Consider the following 20,653-nt stretch of genomic DNA (forward strand, 5'->3'; position numbering starts at 1 on the left):
GACTCTAGCTGGGCGATTGATTGCTTCGGCTTGATGACGTATTTTGGTGGCGTCAGTTGTGCTTTTCTAGTGACGGGGTACGGCTGCCATGGCGCCGGTGAGGCTAGGAGGAAGTTGGTACGCGGGGAGTTTGGGGCCGCGTGGCGAAGAGGGTTCTTCGGTCGAATTCAAAAAGAAGAATGTAAAACAGAAGAAGTGGCGGGCTAATTACCCGAAGGCCTTTGTGGGGAGCATACGCGAGGGTATGTAAGACGGCAGCCCTTTGAAAGTCCTTAGGCCTGCGAGGTGTTAGGACACGACCCGCTGGAGCACGGAAAAAGGTTTTAGAATAAAACTCCATCCTGCTTGAGGCAGAGAAAACCTGGTGAAGTTGTGAGTTTCGCTGAGCTCTGGATGGGAAGACGGGCCGTGTTGCTAACCTTAAGTTTTTAAATGTCTTCTCGGACTTGTGTCTATACTTGATTTTCCTGTTTTCCCAGTGAAACCTTAATCAGAGAGCGTCTATCGGTCCACTTGTGTATGTATTATGTATATGAATTTATGTGTCACGGTACATGATAGATAGAAAAGGGTCGTTGTAGAAGTTTGTTGCCGGGATAGCCTCAGTAGATTCCAGTTCATAGTGACTCCGTGTACGCAGAGTAGAACTGCTTCATACGGTTTGCAAGGCTGAACTTTAGGAAGCAGTTCGCCCGGCCTGTCTTCTGAGGAGCCTCTGGGTTGGCAACCTTTCGGTTGGCATACTGCCCCAAACCCCTGTTGATTATAAATATCTTGGCAGCACTCCAGCCTTTTTTTTTTCCTTTGCTTTAGTTCTTTTGTCTTGCTATTATCTCAAATACCATTTTGAGTGTATGAAATATTAAATGTGCTAATAATTGCTAGCTGTTCAGAAAGTCATATATCTATTTTGTGTTGACATATTTTCAAGCATCAGTCATAAATTTCTCTGTGGTGGAAGAGCATATGTGAGTTTTTCCCTTCTATTTTGAAGTTTTTATTGGAGACCCAGATTATTTTAGATGAATTAAAGAGTTTGTTTTCGTTTGTGAATACGATAAACAGTCAGGATTGATCAGTTTTCCTTCTTGAGACTTGGTTGGGCGTCTCCATTGACTAATCTCAGCTTGGTCTTTTTGCAAAAGCTCAGCATGTTATTCAATCCATCACCTTGAATTTGTTTCTAGAAATAATTTTTAAAAACAAATAAGGTTTTTCATTTTTAAATGCTTAGCTACATTTTTCACTCAGTTTGCCACTTTCTGTGAAAGTAATTTGTGACTTACGTTTCTTAATGTAGGACAAGGCTTTGCACTTCGAAGAAAGCTGAAAATTCAGCAGAGTTACAAAAAATTGGCGTGGAAAGAAAAAAAGGCTCAAACCTCACGGGAATCCCAGTTCACAGATCGATACCCAGATCATCTGAAACATCTCTATTTAGCTGAAGAGGAAAGGCTCAGGAAGCAACTTAGAAAAGTTCACCAGAGTTTGCCAGAAGAACAAGTTGAGGAGCCTTTGCCAGAAGAACAATGTAGTATTGACCAGGCTTTGTCTGAAGAAAACCGTAGCACTGACCAGCCTCTGCCAGTAGAAAAAAGTAGCAAAACAGTGAGGTATGTTTTTCTTTTTTTGAAATCCTTTACTTTTTAAATGTAATTAGTGTTTTATTAAAGGGATGATAGGACAGATTTGTGCAGAAATCAAAATTTTCCTTATTTAAGGCATTTCTGAAGTTAGTGTAGCTTGGTGAAAATATTTTCGTGGAGGTTTTCTTTTTAACTTAAATGACTGAAGTAGGTAATTTAGTTTCATTGAAAAGGTAACATAATGGCAATTAAGAGATCTGGGTTTTGGATTTCTGCCTCTCAAGTATATTTAACTTCATCGGACTGTAGTTAACTCCTGTTAGTAATTTTTTTTTTTTTTTTTAAACTAAGTTTTGTTATGTATCATACTGTAGGGGTTAACAGCATGGACTCCGGAGCCGAACTTAACATGTTGGTGCCTCAGTGTCCTCTTCTCTAAAATGGGAATAATTATAATAGTATAAGTACATAGCTGGCGATAAAGACAGAGACAAAAAGTTTAGACTTGTCCATTGTATTATTAAATAATGTGTATAATGCTCTGGTAAGAGATTAGCACTGGAAATGTAGATCTGAGTTGTTCCTGGTGATAACTGAAGTGTAGAGGGTTAAATCACGCAGTGATATATATATACACACATAAGAAAGCAGAAATCATATTTTGAAAGATTATTAATTTTGAGGTGAGAGCAAGAAAAAGTTGTCATTGAAGAAGTTAAATAGAACTGAAAAAATAGGGGAGTATAATGGCAGCTAAGTCAACAGAGGGAAGTTTTGAGAAGTAATGATTGGTGAACTATCAAAACACTATTAAGTTCAAGGAAAACAGGACTGAAAACAGTGCTTTGGCTGTATGGACTGGACAATCATTGGTGACTTTGGAGAGAAGATTTTCAGTAGAATGATGAGGGGATAACTCTGATCAAGTTTTCAGTTGTACATGCATGTGGCAGCTGAAGCTGTGATCATGAATATGACTCCCAGAGGGAGTATGGAGATATGAAGAGAAACATCTTGGGGAAAAACCTTGGGTGAGGAAGAGAAAGAGGTGTTAGCAAGTCAGACTAAGAAGCAGTGGTTAGAACGGATGAGGAAATAAGATTGTTATCAAAATTAAGGGAGAGGAGTTTTCAAAAATAGGGAATGATCAGTTAAAAGAAAACTGAAAAGTGCCCGTTGACTTGGTCATCATCATTTGGCTAGAAGGCCATCTTGTCTTGGAAAGGGCAGTTTCATTGGAGCAGTGAGAGTAGAAATGAGATTGCAGAATTAAGGAATGAATGAGAAATAACAGTGTAGAAATAACGATTGTAGTCTCTTCACTCTTCTACCTAGAAACGTAACTGTAAAAGGACAAGGAATGAGAGATGGGTAACTAGAAGGAAACCTAGGGTCTGATGATTGAACACTTATGCATTTATTTATTTTAGGAAGGGAGCTACTAAAACATTTTACTCACTGTAGTGAAAAGTTGAAAGACGAGGGACAAGGAAGATTATCACTGAATCCGGGCCCAGGCGGTCGGATTGGCCTTGCGTGGGCTAGATACCTTCAGAAAGTTAAGAAGTACTTCACGTTGGAACAATTCTAAATGGAGATTAGGTTCAAGGTTCATGACTGAGCAGATGAGATGGAATAGAGATTAGATGGTCAAAGAACTTAGAGATTAAAGTTTATGTAAGCCTGCACTTCCACAGCTTTTATAACAACGTCCTTCACTTTAATGCCTTTTTCAGACTGTCACTCATATACCTGTTCCTAGGTTTTTTGTTTGTTTGTTTTTTAGCATTTTGGGATCTCTCCAAGCTTCCTGTATTTTCTCTGGCTGAACTATTTCTCCAACAGTCTCCATTTTCTTGTTGGGTGTCATCAAGGTGATGCCCATAGCAACCACATGTGACAGAGTAGAATTCTCTCTAGGGTTTTCTTGGCTGTAATCTTCACAGAAGTAGATCACTAGGTCTTTCTCCTGCAGAGTGGCTGGGTGGGTTTGAACCATCAACCTTTAGGTTAACAGCCGAGCACTTAACTATTGTGCCATCAGGGCTACTTGTAACTTTATTTTTAAAATATTTTTACTTGGACATTTCAGTAATGAAATAATGTCCTGTTTCTTTCCCTTTCCCCCCTCCACAATTAACACTAGTGAGATTTTTCTGTACAAATACTATATTTGGCATAAGTGCATCATAGTTTTGCTTATGTTTTTAGTCTCTGGGACTTATTTGTGTTAATTTATCCTATAAAGCTCTTTTGCTACTCGGAATAAAAATAAAAAGAAAACATCCAATCAGAAAGCACAAGAAGAATATGCACAGATACAAGCCAAGCGTGCTGCTAAGAAACAAGTAAGTTCTACTTTTTAAATGTTTAACTCCATTTTTACGTATTTTAATTGTACATGTAAACTGTATTTTTAAGTGTCCTGCACATAATATGCTTTCAGTAAATACTTGTTAAGTGAATGAATGGTCCAAGCAAAATTGTCTTTCAGTGTTCAGTTTCTTTGATTTTGTTTATAGTATTTCAAAGAGGCGATACTGGTAGGTCAAGCAAAGAATTCACTCGTTGGTTAATAATCGGAGCACCTAGGAAGGTGTTTCTCAGAGTATGGCCCAGGAACCTACATTTTTTACAAGTACCTCATGAGATTCTTATGTATAATAATATTTGAGAACCACGGAGCTACGAAAAATATAGATGATTTTCATAATTTTGCATTGAAGTAAGTAAGCCAGGGAGTTAGAATATTTTAAAATATTTCTTTACTGAACTCAAGAAAGGGCTTAAAAACAGAAGAAAATATTCTTTGGTGGTTACGAAGGTGGGGAGGGAGGCAGAGGGCCATTCACTAATTAGATAGTAAACAAGAATTATTTTAGGTGAAGGGAAGGACAACACACAATACAGGGGAATTCAGCACAACTGGACTAATCCAAAAGCTATGAAGTTTCCTGAATACAACCAAACACTTTGAGGGACAGAGTAGCAAGGGCAGGGCCTGGGGACCATGGTTTCAGGGGACATCTAGGTCAATTGGCATAACTAAGTATATTAAGAAAACATTCTGCATCCCACCTTGGGAAGTGGTGCCTGGGGTCTTAAAAGCTAGCAGGTGGCCATTTGAGATGCTTCAATTAGCCCCAACCCACCTGGAGCAAAGGACAATGAAAAACACCAAAGACACAAGGAAAACACGAGCCCAAGAGAAAGAACCCAACTGACCAACCCAACGCAGTGCCATCGAGTCGATTCCGACTCATAGCGACCCTATAGGACAGAGCAGAACTGCCCCATAGAGTTTCCAAGGAGCGCCTGGTGGATTCCAACTGCTGACCCTTGGGTTAGCAGCCGAAACACTTAGTCATTACGCCACCAGGGTTTCCAAAAGAAAGAAGGGGCCACATAAATCAGAGACTTTGTCAGCCTGAGACCAGAAGAACTAGATGGTGCCTGGCTACTACCAGTAACTCCCCTGACAGGGTACACAACCAAAAATCCCTGATGGTGCAGGAGAAAAGTGGAATGCAGACCTTAAATTATCATAAAAAGACCAAACTTAATGGTCTTACTGAGACTGGAGGGACCCTGAGGTCATGGCTTGTGGACTCTCTGTTAGCCCAAAATTAAAACCATTCCTGAAGCCGGCTCTTCAGACAAAGATTAGACTGGTGTATAAGACATAAAATGATACAGGTGAGGAGTGTGCCTCCTTGCTCAAGTAGACACATGAGACTATGTGGGCAGCTCCTGTCTGGAGACGAGATGAGAAGGCAGAGGGGACAGGAGCAGGTTGAATGGACACGGGAAATAATAGGCTGGAGAGAAGGAGTATGTTGTCACATTGTAGGAGAGCTACGAGGGTCATATAACAATGCGTGTGAGTTTTTGTGTGAGAAACTGACTTGAATTGTAAACTTTCATTTAAAGCACCATAAAAAAATAAATATTTCTTTGTTATGAAGAGTTGGTCTTGCTTAATGCAAAGCCTGCTAGCTTAACTTAGCAAAAAATTTTCACTCTCTGTTATCATTCAGAAACCTAAATTTGTGATAGGCTTTTTTAAATTAGTAGAACAAAATTATCATTTTGTTGACACTGGATAATTCTTGTTTTCCATAATGAAGCTTTCTTGATCCTATCACTTCAGAAGGATAGCACATCGTTCAAAAATACCCTAAAGGTGGCACTTAACATATTTTCCTTTAGAATTTTTATAGTTAAGAAATTTGGAAGTTTAACATCTGAAATTTTTAGTATTGTTCTTAAACTGGTGGCAGAGTAGGATGAAGCAGAAACACGTCTCCATGGAAATACTGGGTCTTTCTTGCAGAGTTTGTCACCTTACGCTTTTGTCTAACCATCTGGAAATAGTGTATTCCCCACATGAAGCCACTTTTAGAAATAGTATACCAGATGAAATGCAATAAGGACCATTACGCTGTAAAACATTTAATATCCTTTAAAAATTTGCTTTATATAGACTAGGGCTTTAGGTGTAATAAAAATTGACCTTTTCTTAAAACATCCAGATTCGAAATGTTCGTATAAAAGCGAGCACTATTACCCATGAAAAATCAAATTGCTAAGGATCCATAATTGACAGTAAGAATACTGAACTTTTTTGGCTTTGTTGAGAGAAACTCCATAGGTATAAACTAAACTTTATATACCTAAATTCACAAATTAGTTCCAGATCTTTATGTATGTATTAAAACAAAAAAGTTGTATACCACATGAGAATATACTTTTAAGTGATATAGACTAGTATAATGGGAAGTTGCGCAGACATTGAATTCAAGCTGTGGATATGAGATTCACCCTACCAGTGGTCTGGAAGCTTGGGCAAGTTACTTTCATATCACACTGAGCATGAGTTCTGTGTCTGTAGGATAAGGGTAATAATCTTCATACATAAGCTTTGAAAGAGTGGAATGTGCTATATGTAAGTGAAAGCATTTTGTAAGTTACAAATCCCTAATGTTGTTTTGAGGCTATATGTATTTACAGGGGAAATCGAAACACAATTGACTTATTACATTATTTAAGAAGTTTTGTTTAACTTTTATATTTAGTAAGAAAGTATCAATGCATTTTGAGTAGGGTTTTTCAGGTCAGTGTATAACTTTGAATTATTTTTCCCATACTCAAAACAAATGTTAGTCTTTTAACAAATGAGCATGATAATGCTTCTTGTTTTTAAGCCCATCAATTGGTAAGATGACGAAAAGAATACCAGAAACAGCTTTCTGGAGAGGAGGATTTCAGTGTTAGGTAAAAATTAGACTACACAACCTTTAAAGTCCTTTCTAAAACTCTCTTAGGGTCTACGATTGAACAACCCCAGCACCCTGATCTATAAGATGGAGTAATAGCCAAGTGAAGAAGAAACCACGTGCCAGCAATGTAATTTAATAGTGAAGTCATTACATAAATATATGCCTTCTCCTGTTATTTGCGTACCATTAATTAAAGTTTTTTCATAACTTCACATTTTTCATGTTATAGTAGGAAGGCAAAGAGGATGTACTACTACAATTACAGGAAACAATTCCTATTTTGCAAATTGTAAGAGACCTACCATGAAGTATTTGCATGGTGATAGCTATTTTAAAAGAATTTCTGAACTATACCAGCTGTTTGTTACTAATAAAAATCACATATGTTAATAATTTCAGGAATTTGAGAGGAGAAAACGAGAGCGAGAAGAAGCTCAAAGACTCTACAAGAAGAAGAAAATGGAAGTGTTCAAAATATTAAGCAAAAAGACTAAAAAGGGCCAGCCAAATTTGAATTTACAAATGGAGTATCTTCTTCAAAAAATACAAGAAAAAAATTAAATCAGACATTTGTCCTTAATCAGGGATTAAAATATGTGCTGTCTGTTTATTGAGTTCTTTTGTACATATAGTGTGTCTCCCAACAATTAACTAAATATGTGAACATAAACTAGATTGCTAAGGTATGAAAAAAACAACAAACCAAACCCACTGCTGGCGAGTTGATTCCAACTCAGAGACCCTATAGGATAGAGTAGAACTGTCCCATGGGGTTTCCAAGGCTGTAAATCTTTGTGGAAGCAGAGTGTTACATTTTTCTCCCATGGAGCAGCCTGTGGTTTCGAACCACCGACCTTTGGGTTAGCAGCCGAGGTCTTTAACCACTTTGCCAAAATGTCACAAATATTTTTTTGTAAAAGAAAATTTGGGGTATGTATTCAACATAGTAGGTTGTGTTTCTTATTCATTTGCCTCTGAAGGAAGGCTTGCCTGAAGAACTGAAAAAATCTATTTGGGAGATAGGCTCAAACATATATAATGCTTTTATACCATATGCGGTTTATATGAAATAAATGTAAAAATAAAGGATCAGAGCTTACCATGAAGCATTTTAATGAAATGTTTGAATTTAGTAATCAGCTATTATGGTTTTAAAATTAGTTTCAGCGGTGGAGACAGATACTCCCCTTGGACTTTTTACTATTTTAAATTAAGTACCTGTTACACAAAGATGGACTTTCCAGAAACGTGAGAGCAGAGGTTTTATTCAGGACACTTGAGTGCTGAAACTACTTTCTGCCCCCACCATATAAGGATATGTTTTTCATAAAGTAGAATTTGGCTTAAGAACTCAGAGAGTTTGATATTTATAAACGCTTCCTTAAATGGAGTCACACAGCTTGTTAGTGTAAAATCTTTCAGATGGTGATGGGAACCCAGCAGTGTTACATCAAGAATTAAGCTTTCCAGATTTTTGGGGACCCTATACTTCTGAAAACGTTATTACTGGAACATGTTGCTCTATAGGTACCCTTGTGAGGCAAGGAAAGCTACTGGGATGCTGTTTCTCCCCTGCTGTTTGTTTGCTCCTTGGCAGTAACTGCAAGATGAGAAAGGCTTGACAATTTTTACAAACAAAAGGACTATAATAAGAATCATTTATAAATCATGTTGCATAATAAAATTTTATAAGTGGTAAAAAATACAGCTTAAAATTGCATTAAGGCTCTAGGGAGTCCTTGCACTCTGTAGATTTATTATGCTTTTAAAAGTATAATGAGTCCACCCAGAGGCACCTTGGGAGAAAGGCTTGGCAACCTACTTCTGAAAAATGAGCTACTCGAGTGCAACTGGGTAATTCTAAGTAAACACTAGAGGGGAACCTAGAGAGAATCATATATTTCCAGGTCCATACAATGACATTCATTGTAAAAGACAAAAATGCAATAGGATATGCTGAGGAAATACTGAATTTGATAAAGGAGAGCAATTCTATATTGCATGGGAAAACACAACACTTAGAGATTTGTAATTTATTGCGTTTAAGAATAATTTGGGCCGCATCGGTGAAGAGAGTACATAATGAAGGAGAGTAAAATATTTCATTGAATTGCTTTATAATTATTTCATGAGTATATTTCTTACACTTTAGCAGGGTAGGACAAAACGGGAAGAGTTCTAGTCATTTTAAGGAGCAAGGGTAAATATTGGTAAATTACTTTTTGCTGAACAGCTATTACATGGAAAGTTCATGTTAAGGAGTCATTATTCGGGAAAAACCAAATTCCTTCTCCAGGGATCTTACAGGGGAGTAAATGGAAATAACCAAGTAATGGCACAGGACAAAAAGTGATTAGTGACAATAAGGTACAAACTAAAGGTTTAGACTTCAACACACTGGAGAATAACCCAGGGAGTGTATTAAAATGCACATTCAAGGACACTACCCTCAGACATTTAGATAGCATAGATGGACTCCGTAATGGACATTTTTAACAAGCAACCCCAGTGATTCCGTTGTGATTGATCCTCACCCAACTTTACAAAGCGTTGGACCAGGGGCTCAAATGAGAGATTTTATCTGGTTGAAGAAATCAGGGAGTTTCATGAATGAGATGGCATTTAAGAAGAGTCTTAAGGTTGAGGAGAGCATTTGAGGTGATAGCATGAGGAAAGTTCCAAAGGAAAGAAATCCTAGGATATATTTAAATGTCTAAAAAATAAATTATAAAAAGATACGTGTATTATTGTCTTAGCTGTTGAGGAATATCACTTCCTATCCGTTGATGTTTGCTTCCACATGGAAAGGGCTCCACCAGCCTAGCACATATGACCTCCTGACCATCTTACTGGATCTGCCCAGTGGAGGTGGGGTAACATTGAAACGGTAGGTTTGGAAGGAGAACCTGGGCATTGGATAAAACCAGTTGCCGTGGAGTCATTCTAACTCATGGCGACCCCATGTGTGTTAGACTAGAACTGTGTTCCATAGGGTTTTTAATAGCTGGTTTTTCTGAAATAGATTGCCAGGCATTTCTTCCATGGGATCTCTGGGTGGAGTTGAAGTCTCCAACCTTTTGGTTAGTAGCGGAACATGTTAAGCATTTGCAACACCTGTGCACTTCTGGGCATTTCATAGCCAGTCCTCTCTCTCCAGAGCTGGACTGCCTGCAGAGAGCATGTGCTCTTGATTGGTCTTCCCATACTGTAAACTGTACAGGACAGACTTTATTGATAAAAGGTAGGTAGGGGAAGGAGGGAGGACAGGGAAGAGACCTGTATTTGAGGGACTATGACGTCTACAATTTATTTGAGTCTGTACCAAAAAAAAAAAAAAACCCGTTACCATCAAGCAATTCTGATTTGTAGCAACCCTATAGGACAGGGTAGAGTGGCTCCATGGGGCTTCCAAGGAGCAGCTGGTGAATTCGAACTGCTGGCCTTGTGGTTAGCAGCAGAGCTCTTAACCACCGTGCTACCAGGGCTCCTGTGTCTGTACAGGGAGGGATAAAACATAAGGCATGAAATTTGAGGGAGCACAATAAACACGTGGAGAGACTTTGGAGTGGCTAGAGCCTGTAGTTGCAAGTGTCAGATGTTAATGTGTACACAGGGATTTTGATCTTGATAGTTTGTAGAGGCTTCTACTGGGCCATGGATTTGGTTTTCATAAATGTGCTGCGGTTTTGGCAAGAGGTTTTAAGCCTTAAGGCGCATGGGATTTTGACCTAAAATTTGTAGTATCTTTGTCCATGGGAAAATTGTTATTTTTACAGAGGTAGGGCTGTAATACAGCTCCTTAAGCAAAGTTTTGCAGTCCTCAACAAAAGAGGGGAAGAAGGAGAGGAAGTGAAGGCATACAGACTTCAGCAATGACACAGAATGTAGGGATGGGCTCATTCAAATGTTGGCTTCCTGGGTGGCTTCAGCAGATATCAGACAAGTGATGCCTTGTGAGCTAACCAGGCTGTGCTGGCATCAACAGACACTGGCGGGGCAGGCAGCCTCAGCATGCAGGCTGCTGTAGCTTGACCTTGAATTACACTTAATATTCATGTATGAACGGTAGGGACCTCATCAGAGGCTACAGAGCCGGTAGAAAACAACCTCATCTGAGATAAGGATTTAATAATAGAAAAAAGAATATCCATAAATACGCTTGCTAGATATTAATGACTCTATATTTGCTGCTTTTAAACGTCAAAGCAGGTGACTTGTAAGCAATACAGAGTTATAGAGAAGCTCAAGTTTTAAATTGTTCATGCCAGTCATTGAAATGCAGCATGAAAATGCCAATTTTGATTATCTCTTCAGAGATATTAAAGTGTTTTTAGATTTTGAATATATTATATGTAAAGGTCCAGAACCTCAGACAAGATGTGATGATTGGGACTGCTACCATTATAAATTCTATACTTTGCAAGACAGCGTCCAAATGCAACCCTCAAGAGAGAAGATAAAATGTGCCATGCTAAAGGCACGGTGCTTAAGTTCAACCTCCTGATAAGTATTCTTTCCCAGTTTAGTTTAAGCATGAAGGTCATAGACCCTGAACAATTTGATATAAACTTACCGGCTTTCTGGTGAGGCTAAAGTCATCTCCAGCTATCCCCCTTTCTACAAATTCATGAGTTTTTGCTGTATTCTTTACAATAAGAAGTATTGGGTTCTGGGAGCATAGTTTTGTCCATAGTTTTAAACTTAGTAGGTGCGAGGCCAGTGTTTTGGTAACCTTTTTATTGCCGAGTGTTCTATTGTATTCAATAGCTGATTTTGGGGGAGTAGATCACCAGGCCTTTCTTGCAAGGCATCTCTGGATGTATTCAAACCTGCAACCTTCCGCTTATCAGCCAAAGGCATTAACACTCACACCACCACTAACTCTATGCGTTACACATCCTTGTTATTTCCAGGCAACACTCATTGTTTCTCTATCAGCCATTTTTCTACTCATGAAGTAGTTTTATTGTCTCTTTCAATATTTAACATAGTTCAAATCTTTCTCCTGCGACTTTATTTCCTCTTCAAGATAAAGGGGGAAACATGACCATAGTAATAACTCGGGAGTCAAGCAAGGCCAGGTCTGATATTGCAGATACCGTTTTAGTCAGTCCTAATTTAATATAGTTTATAGAGGGTTCTTATTTTTAAAACGACAAAGGCATCGCCTTTTGTTGTGTCCACTGAAAAAGCAGCCATTGAAGCAGCTCCATTACATAATATTTGATCTTCCCAGGTAGCCGATTTAATAGCTCTGACTGAACCCTGTACTGTAGCAAAAGATAAAAAGATAGTAGACATGCTTTTAAAATTGTTCGTAATTTTGGAATGTTATGAAAATGGAGAGGATTTATGACCTCTTTAGGTGTTTTGACTAACAGTAGGAAAGACTTCAATGACTTAGTGGAAGCTATTCCAAAATCACAAGGGATTAATGGTTATTAAAGTAGAAGCGCTTGGAGTGCTATGTACCAGATGAGCAGCTTTTCCTACCCCAGCTATATGTGATTCTTAGGAATTGAGATCTATTCCCGTGAACCTTCAGAATGATGGTTGTCTCAATTTAAGCTGGCTTCGGTTGACTCACAGCGATCAGTTCAAACTTCTAAAAGACAATATTGGCCAACTTAGAAAGCTCACTCCATAAATATGTATCCTGCTTATTTTACGATCGGGGCCCAATACCATCCAATGTACCCAGGTCAAATTACTCTGAGTCAGTGTGGATTATCCAATAGGCAAGGTAAGCACAGTGCTTATCTTGCTTACCAGATCACCTGTAGTGAACAATTTCACATTTTTTCACTACATCAAAGATTCTGCTTCTAGGTATGGCTGTTATCTGTCTCGCCCAACCCCATAGTGCCTTCCTACAGAATCAAAACCTCTTTTCAAATTTACAAACCCTGACAGGGACAGATGACACAGTAAGCAAGATATGTACGGGTTTCTTGTGCTTACTTGCTAATCTGTAGTGAACACTTTCACGTGAGTTTCACCGCATATTTGATTTTAAATGGCCAGGTTGTCTCACTCTGCAGCATATTTATTGTGGTGAAATTGTTCACTACTGATAATCTGGTAAGCAAGATAAACATCATGCTTACTTGCCTATTGAATAACCCAGCCCCTACTATGATTGTTCACACTTTGGAAGTGAAAAACTAGCTTTCCTATTAAATAAATAATGGTGGGTAATACGAATAACCCGGATAAATCCTTAAAGATGAAATATGGTTTCAGCCCTCTTCCTCAAGACCATGTTGAGCATTTACAAATGGGTTTTATACAACTGCTCAAATTGTTAGCCTATGCATATGCATTAGTTGCTTCTGGCAAAATCTCTAGGTGGATAGATTTTCCTAGCTGGAGGGCTAGCACTGTCACAGTTGTTAAAATGCAGTTAGACTTCATATTTCCAGATGGAGTAACTAGTTTCACTGGAACAGTCAGAGACAAATTCTGAAAGATTTTTCGTTTAACCCAGAAACTTCATTGTCAACGTTGAACAAGTGACACTTTTTACCACCTCCTGGGGAGCAGTGCCAGCAGGTGAAGGATAGCAAAGAGCATAACAATGCCTGTCACCAGGAGCAGCAGCCCTAGGGTGTAAACACACTCCAGGAATTGCAGGTGTTGGGGTTGCCAATAGAAACACAACTCACATAAAGGCACTGGATGGAACAAAGCTTCATTCACATGGAAAAACAACAGAGCAAGATAGGCTTCCATAGAGGACTTTGATTTTAAATGCCCTGGATGTCTCTCTCTGCAGCTTATTCGGGGCAAAGGTCTGCACGCCTCCGTCTTGTGCTGCAGGACAAGGATCCTATTCCCTCCCCACTGGAAGCAGCTACGGCAGTGGGGTTGGCCAGGTGCCATATAATGCACATGCTTAACTAAGTAGTTCCTGGGAGTGTTGACATGTGGTCAAGGCAAAAGGGGAGGGATGTGTCAACAGGCCACCATCTTCTGTGGGTCAAGATGCCCAGAAAGAGGTGAAATCAGCCTATACTCACATCCCATCTGTCTTAGTTATCTACTGCTGCTATAACAGAAATGCCACAAATAGATGGCTTTAAGAAATTTATTCTCTCATAGTTTAGGAGGCTAGAAGTCCAAATTCAGGGTGCCAGCTGCACGGGAAGTCTTTCTCTATCTGTCGGCTCGAGGGGAAGGTCCTTGGCGTCAATGTTCCCCTGGTCTAGAAGCTTCTCAGCACAGGGACCCCTGGTCCAAAGAATGCACTTGCTCCCAGTTCTTCTTTCTTGATGGCATGAGGTCCCCCATCTCTCTGCTCAATTCTCTTTTTTATATCTCAAAAGAGAGTGACTCAAGACACAACCTATTCTTGTAGATTGAGTCCTGCCTCATTAACATAACTGCCTCTAATCCTGCCTCATTAACATCATAGAGGTAGGATTTATAACACACAGGAAAATCACACCAGATGACAAAATTGTGGGAAATCACAGAATACTAAGAATCATGGCCTAGCCAAGTTGACACACATTTTGGGGGGACACAGTTGAATCCATAGCACCATCCAAGAAGCCAGGATGACATATCTGGTCCTTAGCACAAAGTTCATTCGTGGGTCACAAGGACGGTGGCATGCTATGCTCAGTCTTAAGGAAAAGTAGAAAGAATAAATGAAACACCAAATCAGAAACAGTCCGAATTTTCATAAACCCTCAATTTGTCCTGTCCTGGATGTTGCTATTATCGTTAATAACCATGCAAACCTCTCCTCAGAGCCTCTTCCTATAAGATTATTACAGAACACCTTATGCAATTGGGAATAACTGTACTGATAAGCTACTCTGTTCTTTTTCATACAGATCTACTAAATATCAGAAACTAATCTGGTTTACTCGTCTTATGCTCAGTAGGGATAAGCTGCCTCTCCAGAATAAATATGGTCTGAAGCTTTGCATGACTTTCAGCCTAGTAAGTGTGTCTTCTAGGAGACATATCCGCTTGAAAATGCTTTAGAACATTGCTGAAAAGACTACTTCTGTTCTTCTGGTGGGCTCTTGTGTCACCAAACAAATAAGCTACCAACCCAAATCAGTAAATTTCCACTCTCATGCAACCTCAAACAGATGCTAAGAAAGTCTCCAGAGCAGACAATTTCAAGAGGTAGTCACCCTGCCCAAGAACCCTCATCCAGGGACATGACAATGGTTGTAGATGACCCATGCCTGAGATGACAAAGTAAGATACAGCAGAATGACTTTCTTAAAAATTCTTTACCTTTTTGTAATTGTTATCCTGGTATTCTGGTGATTTAATCCAAATACCATGAGATAATTTTTTTCTCTTTGCATAGTTGAGCTTAACCATATCCAGTTCTTGGTATATTCAAAATACATGAGTATAGTTAGACCATGAATTTGCAATAGTATTTAATGCACAAATTGATGAGTATGTGGGCACTTCCCTTTTTATACCAGCCCAAACCAAACCCCCTGCCATTGAGTTGATTCTGACTCATAGCGATCCTATAGGACAGAATAAAACTGCCTCATAGGCAGTAAATCTTTACAGAAGCAGACTGCCACATCTTTCTCCCTTGGACCACCTACCTTTTGATTAGTATCCAAGCACTTTAGCCACTGTTTCACCAGGGCTTCTCTCCATACTACCAATCTTGCATAAATCCAGTTATTATGCACAGACATCTGTAATTGCTCTAGTTCTTAATGAGGCTGTGCATTATCCACATGACATTTGTGAATCCCTTCCTTTGAATCTCTGTAGTGGCCCAGTTTACCTAATCATAAATCATAGAGGTTATGGAGTCTGATATAATGGCATAACAATTTTAGAGACTAAAAAACAGTAATATAGATTGGTCATCACAAGCAAGAGTGTCACTTTCAGCAATGTGTGAGAGATGAAAAATAACATACAAATGATAGGGGAAAATAACACAAAGGGTCTTTAGTGCAAGTTTCCTAGAGATTGATTTTTTATTAACCCCTTCCTCCCTATATTGGGTTCGTGGAACTAGAACTCATTGGATGTTACCTGTTAATTGAAAAGATTCAGCTATTCAGCCTATCTTATCAACCTTGCCGATCGTACTGAATCCATTAGAGATAGAAAAGCAATATTCCAAATATGAGAAAAGGTTTTCACTGGCTGGAAGGATCGGTTGGTTCAAGGAAAATTTCTACTCGTGGTTGTATTTACAGTAATACAGTGCAGATGTATAAGTTTCAGAAAATTACCATCTAAGTAAACCAGTCTTATGGCTGACCTCAGATGACAAATGATTTTCAAATGATGATTTGATGCCAGAGTAGATAGACTGAAATCTTCTTGGTCAAACCTTCTCCCTAGGATAGACCAAGAAGAGGCTGATGGACATTGACCTCTAGGCACAACACATACAAAGCAGAGTCAGCTGAATGCCATCAGCCTAAATTGGTGTATTCACATACAAAACAGAGGTACTTCTCTTAGATGTTAAAATCCTAAAATGGGCACCGCACAAACACTTTACCCAGACTAGTGCTTACTTAGCCACAAACCCAAATGTAGCATCCAACTGACACCATTGAGAGACTTTATTTTCCTCATATTGAACAGAGATAGTTCCCGATCTTTTGCTTACAGAAGACAGGCTCCATTTCTCTTTCCCAAACACCTATTTTGAGAATCTGTAATATTTGGTCTTTTTATTTTATTTTTTTAAATAACAGAACTAGAAAAACTGGCTTGGATTAAAAAATGTTGAATTTATTGGCGTTGCATCTGAGTAGATCTGAAATTGTTCACAGAAGTGTAGGAAGTCAAGTGGATCTTTAATGACATCCACTCACTCCCTCTTGCCATTCTTAAGAAAATGCCTTTTGGAAATTCTGCTTGAGTTAATTATCATGGCAGTAGGTTTTGAAGGTTACTTTTGTTCTTTTAAATGCAGATTAAAATCTGAATTCATTTAAAAAGCATTAGCGTTTTGTGTGACTTGCATTAATGCCTGCCTACTGAGAAGGTTTGTTTTGATTTTTTTTTTTTTTGTCCTGATCTATACACAATTTAGGAGCCTTGGTGGCATAGTGGTTAAGAGTTCAGCTGCTCACCAAAAGGTTGGCAGTTCGAATCCACCAGGGCTCCTTGGAAACTCTATGAGGCAGTTCTGCTTCTCTCCTATAGGGTTGCTATGAGTCAACTCAATGGCAATGTTTTTTTTTTTTGGTATACACAATTTGGTATAGTGCCAATGCACAATTTTAAATTTTAACCATTCATGATAACTATTTTAGTAAAAAGCGATGAACTAGTACAAAATTCATGAAAGCTATCCATCCATTACACTTCCCCCCACCCCCACCACCCCCAACTGCTTTTCCAGGCAACTTTAATTTTGATATGATTTATATAACAGATTAATAAAAAAAAAATCTATGTTTTGAAAACTGAATCAGAGAAGAGAGGCTTACCATTTATAAGAACCCACGGTGTGATAGTTAATTTTATGAGTCAACTTGGCTAGGCTATGTTGCCTGGTTGTTTGGCCAAACATCAGTCTAGTTGGTGTTATGAAATAGTTAAAAAAGAAAAAAGATTAAATCAGTTGTCTTTTAGTAAAGCCGATTACATTCCACAATGTGGGTGGGCCTCAATCAATCAGACGAATGCCTTACGAACAAAAAGGGGCTTTCTCTATGTTGTGTTCTGCCTCCAGATTATAAATATAAGTTTTGCCAGAACTTTCTCACTTTTCACTCTTCACTTTTCTCATCGCCTGACGTATGGTTTTTGAGGTGGAAACCTGCAGAGTCTCCAGCCTATCACCTGCCCTATGGGTTTTGGATTTGTAAATCCCCCATGATCTCATGAGCCAATTCCTTGAAGTAAATCTCTCTCTCTCTAAATATATATATATGTATCACTGGTTCTGTTTCCCTAGGGAACCCTAAGACACACAGATAAGCCATTTTCACAAATTTTTGAGATGTAGTCTGTAATTGGGTTTTCTGGGTTAGTCTGTGATATGAATAATTGCACTTTATAATTCTGGACATTTATATATTCTTTACAGGGTATATATTCCATCAATGACCCTAAAGACTTGTTCACATTCTTCAATTTGATAGGAATGCTTCTACATAGTGGCTTAATAAATGTTCTATCCACATGAGCCATATCTACATTCTTTTTGTGTACATAGGATTTTATTGATAATGTGATATATATCTTTCTAGAAATTAAAAAAAAAACTGATCTAGTGTGAAAGGAAGGAATTGTTCTTTGATCTCGATTCAAAAAGTTTATCAGTTTGCAGCATTCTGCTATCCCAGTAATCACAGAAACTGGAAAACATCATTAATAATTAATGTAGAGAGTGATGGGGCAAATATGCTTGGATTATTAACTTACACATTTACAATTTGACTAAGAATGGAATCTATGTTTAAAGTGGTGATTGTAAAATTATTCATTTGCCACTTTTAAAAAAGCTATTAAAGAATCTGAGAATTAGCTTAAGTGTTCTATCTTGGGACACATTGCCGATGACAAATTTGAGTTTAGCTTTTAATATTGCGAAACTGGGGCATACTGCTTCATGATTAGACATTGAAATAATAAGAAATACAATACTACTTTTAGGCCATTCTAAAAAATGGCTCAATTAACTGTACTACATACATTTATTTTATTTAGAATTCATGGGAAAGGGATTCTAAATATAATTTGGAATTTAGAGAAAGGAACATATGAAGTAAAATACTTGCTTAGTTACTTATTCAGGGCCACCCAACAATTTGGTTTCTGGGCTAGAAACAGAAATGAAGTTTCATAACAGCCATCCCAAGTTGCTATATGGATGTCTCTAGAAATTTCATCTGTAAATTTTTATCAGGACAGATGTACTTAAGCCTTTTAGAACTTTCCTGCTTTGTAATTCCACATCTCGGACTAATTATTATGTAGTAATTAACGATGGATTGTTTGGGGGACAGTATGTGCTGGTATAGCATTTGGCACCCTTTCAGAGCAATCCTAACACATATGTGTTCAAATTTAATCCAGAGTTTCTGTCTCAGCTGACTTATTTGGGACGACCAATATGATCTTCTCCCTGAAAGAAAAATGTATTTCTAGCTAGCAATATTGGAGCTGTTTAAGGAGCTCTGATGACACAATGGTTAAAGCACTCAGCTGCTAATCAGCCGTTCAAAACCATGAGCTACTCCGTAGGAGAAAAGTCCTGGTAATCCGCTCCTGTAGAAATGACAGTCTAGAAAACCCTATGGGGCAGTAGCACTCTCTCATATAGCATCACTATGAACCCGAATCAGTTTGATGGCACACAACAACAGCATTTCTCATTTTTTTTTAAATGACAGTCAGTTCTTTCGGTCCATATCTAACAACCTATGCTGGAGATTTCTGAGTCAATGGAGAGGGAGGAAAGGATCACAGAAACATTTAAAACCGTACTAAATGGTACATGAAAATGTATCTCATGGCTTTGTGGAGATGAATTGAATTTCCTCTGCTTACAAACTGTGTGACTTTGCAAAATTACTTAGCTTCTCTGTCCCCTAGTTTACCTATCTGTAAATTGAACATGATAATATAGGTTCATGATTTATTTTCCAAAACCCTTGGGTCCAGGAGTGTTTCGGAATTTAGAAAGTTTTGGACTTAGACAGGTAGTTTAGTGCAGATACCATACGTTTACATAATAGTCACAGCAAGGTCTCAAGCAGCATCTTACATAGCTGCAGCAAAATAAATAAATATTCAAACTAAGGGAAATAATTCAAGACAAAAATTGCCTGATATCAATACAGGTCAGGCTTCTGAATCTGAGAAAATTCTGGGGAAAAAAAACTTTAACTTTTCAGAGATTTTTGGCTTTCAACATTGTAAGTAAGGGATTGTAGACTCAAAGTAATACCTCTATCATAGGGTAATTTAAGCAGATAAATTTATTTAGTGCAAAGTACTTAGAACAGCCACTGGCACATAGTAAGCAATAAATGTTAGCTATTGACAATATAATATTGTGTGCATCACATTTTTACTTTGAGATGTTACACATCAACTTAATCACCTTATTTGGAATGAAATATAGCCAGTTAGCTGGTTTTATACCACATGTGCCTTGAATGGATTTGGCTATTATTTGACAACATCTGTGTTTAAGAAAAAAAACAAAAGGTCAAAAAAAAATAATAATAAAAAAAGGTGCTAGAAAAAAGCATATATGTTGTCAAAAGCATATATGAAGCAGTTGCAATTACACGATTTGCCAGTAAGATTTCATATCTTAATTACATTATAATGTTTATCAGTAGCTTTAATAATTTTTTTTTTTTTACATTGCCAAATTGAAAACTGCACAGAATTGTCATTATCACAGGATATAATCCAGTTCAATTCTTATAACTCTTAAGGGCCCATAAAGAAAATCTCAAATTTCACATAAGAGTGCTTGACACCTTATGGTAAAAACCTGCCAATATTTGAATTACTCAAATTCGTAGCTTAATCTCTGACAACTTTTAAACAATTTTGTTACTTAAAAAATTAGACTTCATCATCCTGAGACCAGAAGAACTAGATGGTGCCTGGCCACAATCGATGACTGCCCTGACAGGGAGCACAACAGAGAACCCCTGAGGACGCAGGAGAACAGTGGGATGCAGATCCCAAATTCTCATAAAAAGACCAGACTTAATGGTCTGACTGAGACTAGAGGAATCCCGGCGGGCATGGTCCCCAAACCTTCTGTTGGCCCAGGACAGGAACCATTCCCGAAGACAA

General features: G+C 38.2%; 1 protein-coding gene across 1 annotated transcript; it reads left to right on the forward strand.

Annotated features, from left to right (window-relative positions):
* The first annotated feature begins 88 nt into the window (after positions 1–88).
* Positions 89–13,992, forward strand: CCDC59 (coiled-coil domain containing 59). The gene is made up of 4 exons (XM_003405602.4): positions 89–242; positions 1,301–1,613; positions 3,835–3,934; positions 7,265–13,992. The coding sequence occupies exons 1-4, from the start codon at positions 89–91 to the stop codon at positions 7,424–7,426; spliced, it is 729 nt and encodes a 242-aa protein (XP_003405650.1). The 3' UTR covers positions 7,427–13,992.
* The last annotated feature ends 6,661 nt before the right edge of the window (positions 13,993–20,653 follow it).

The sequence above is a fragment of the Loxodonta africana genome, chromosome 4 (genome assembly GCF_030014295.1).
Source record: "Loxodonta africana isolate mLoxAfr1 chromosome 4, mLoxAfr1.hap2, whole genome shotgun sequence".
Classification (NCBI taxonomy): Eukaryota; Metazoa; Chordata; class Mammalia; order Proboscidea; family Elephantidae; genus Loxodonta; species Loxodonta africana.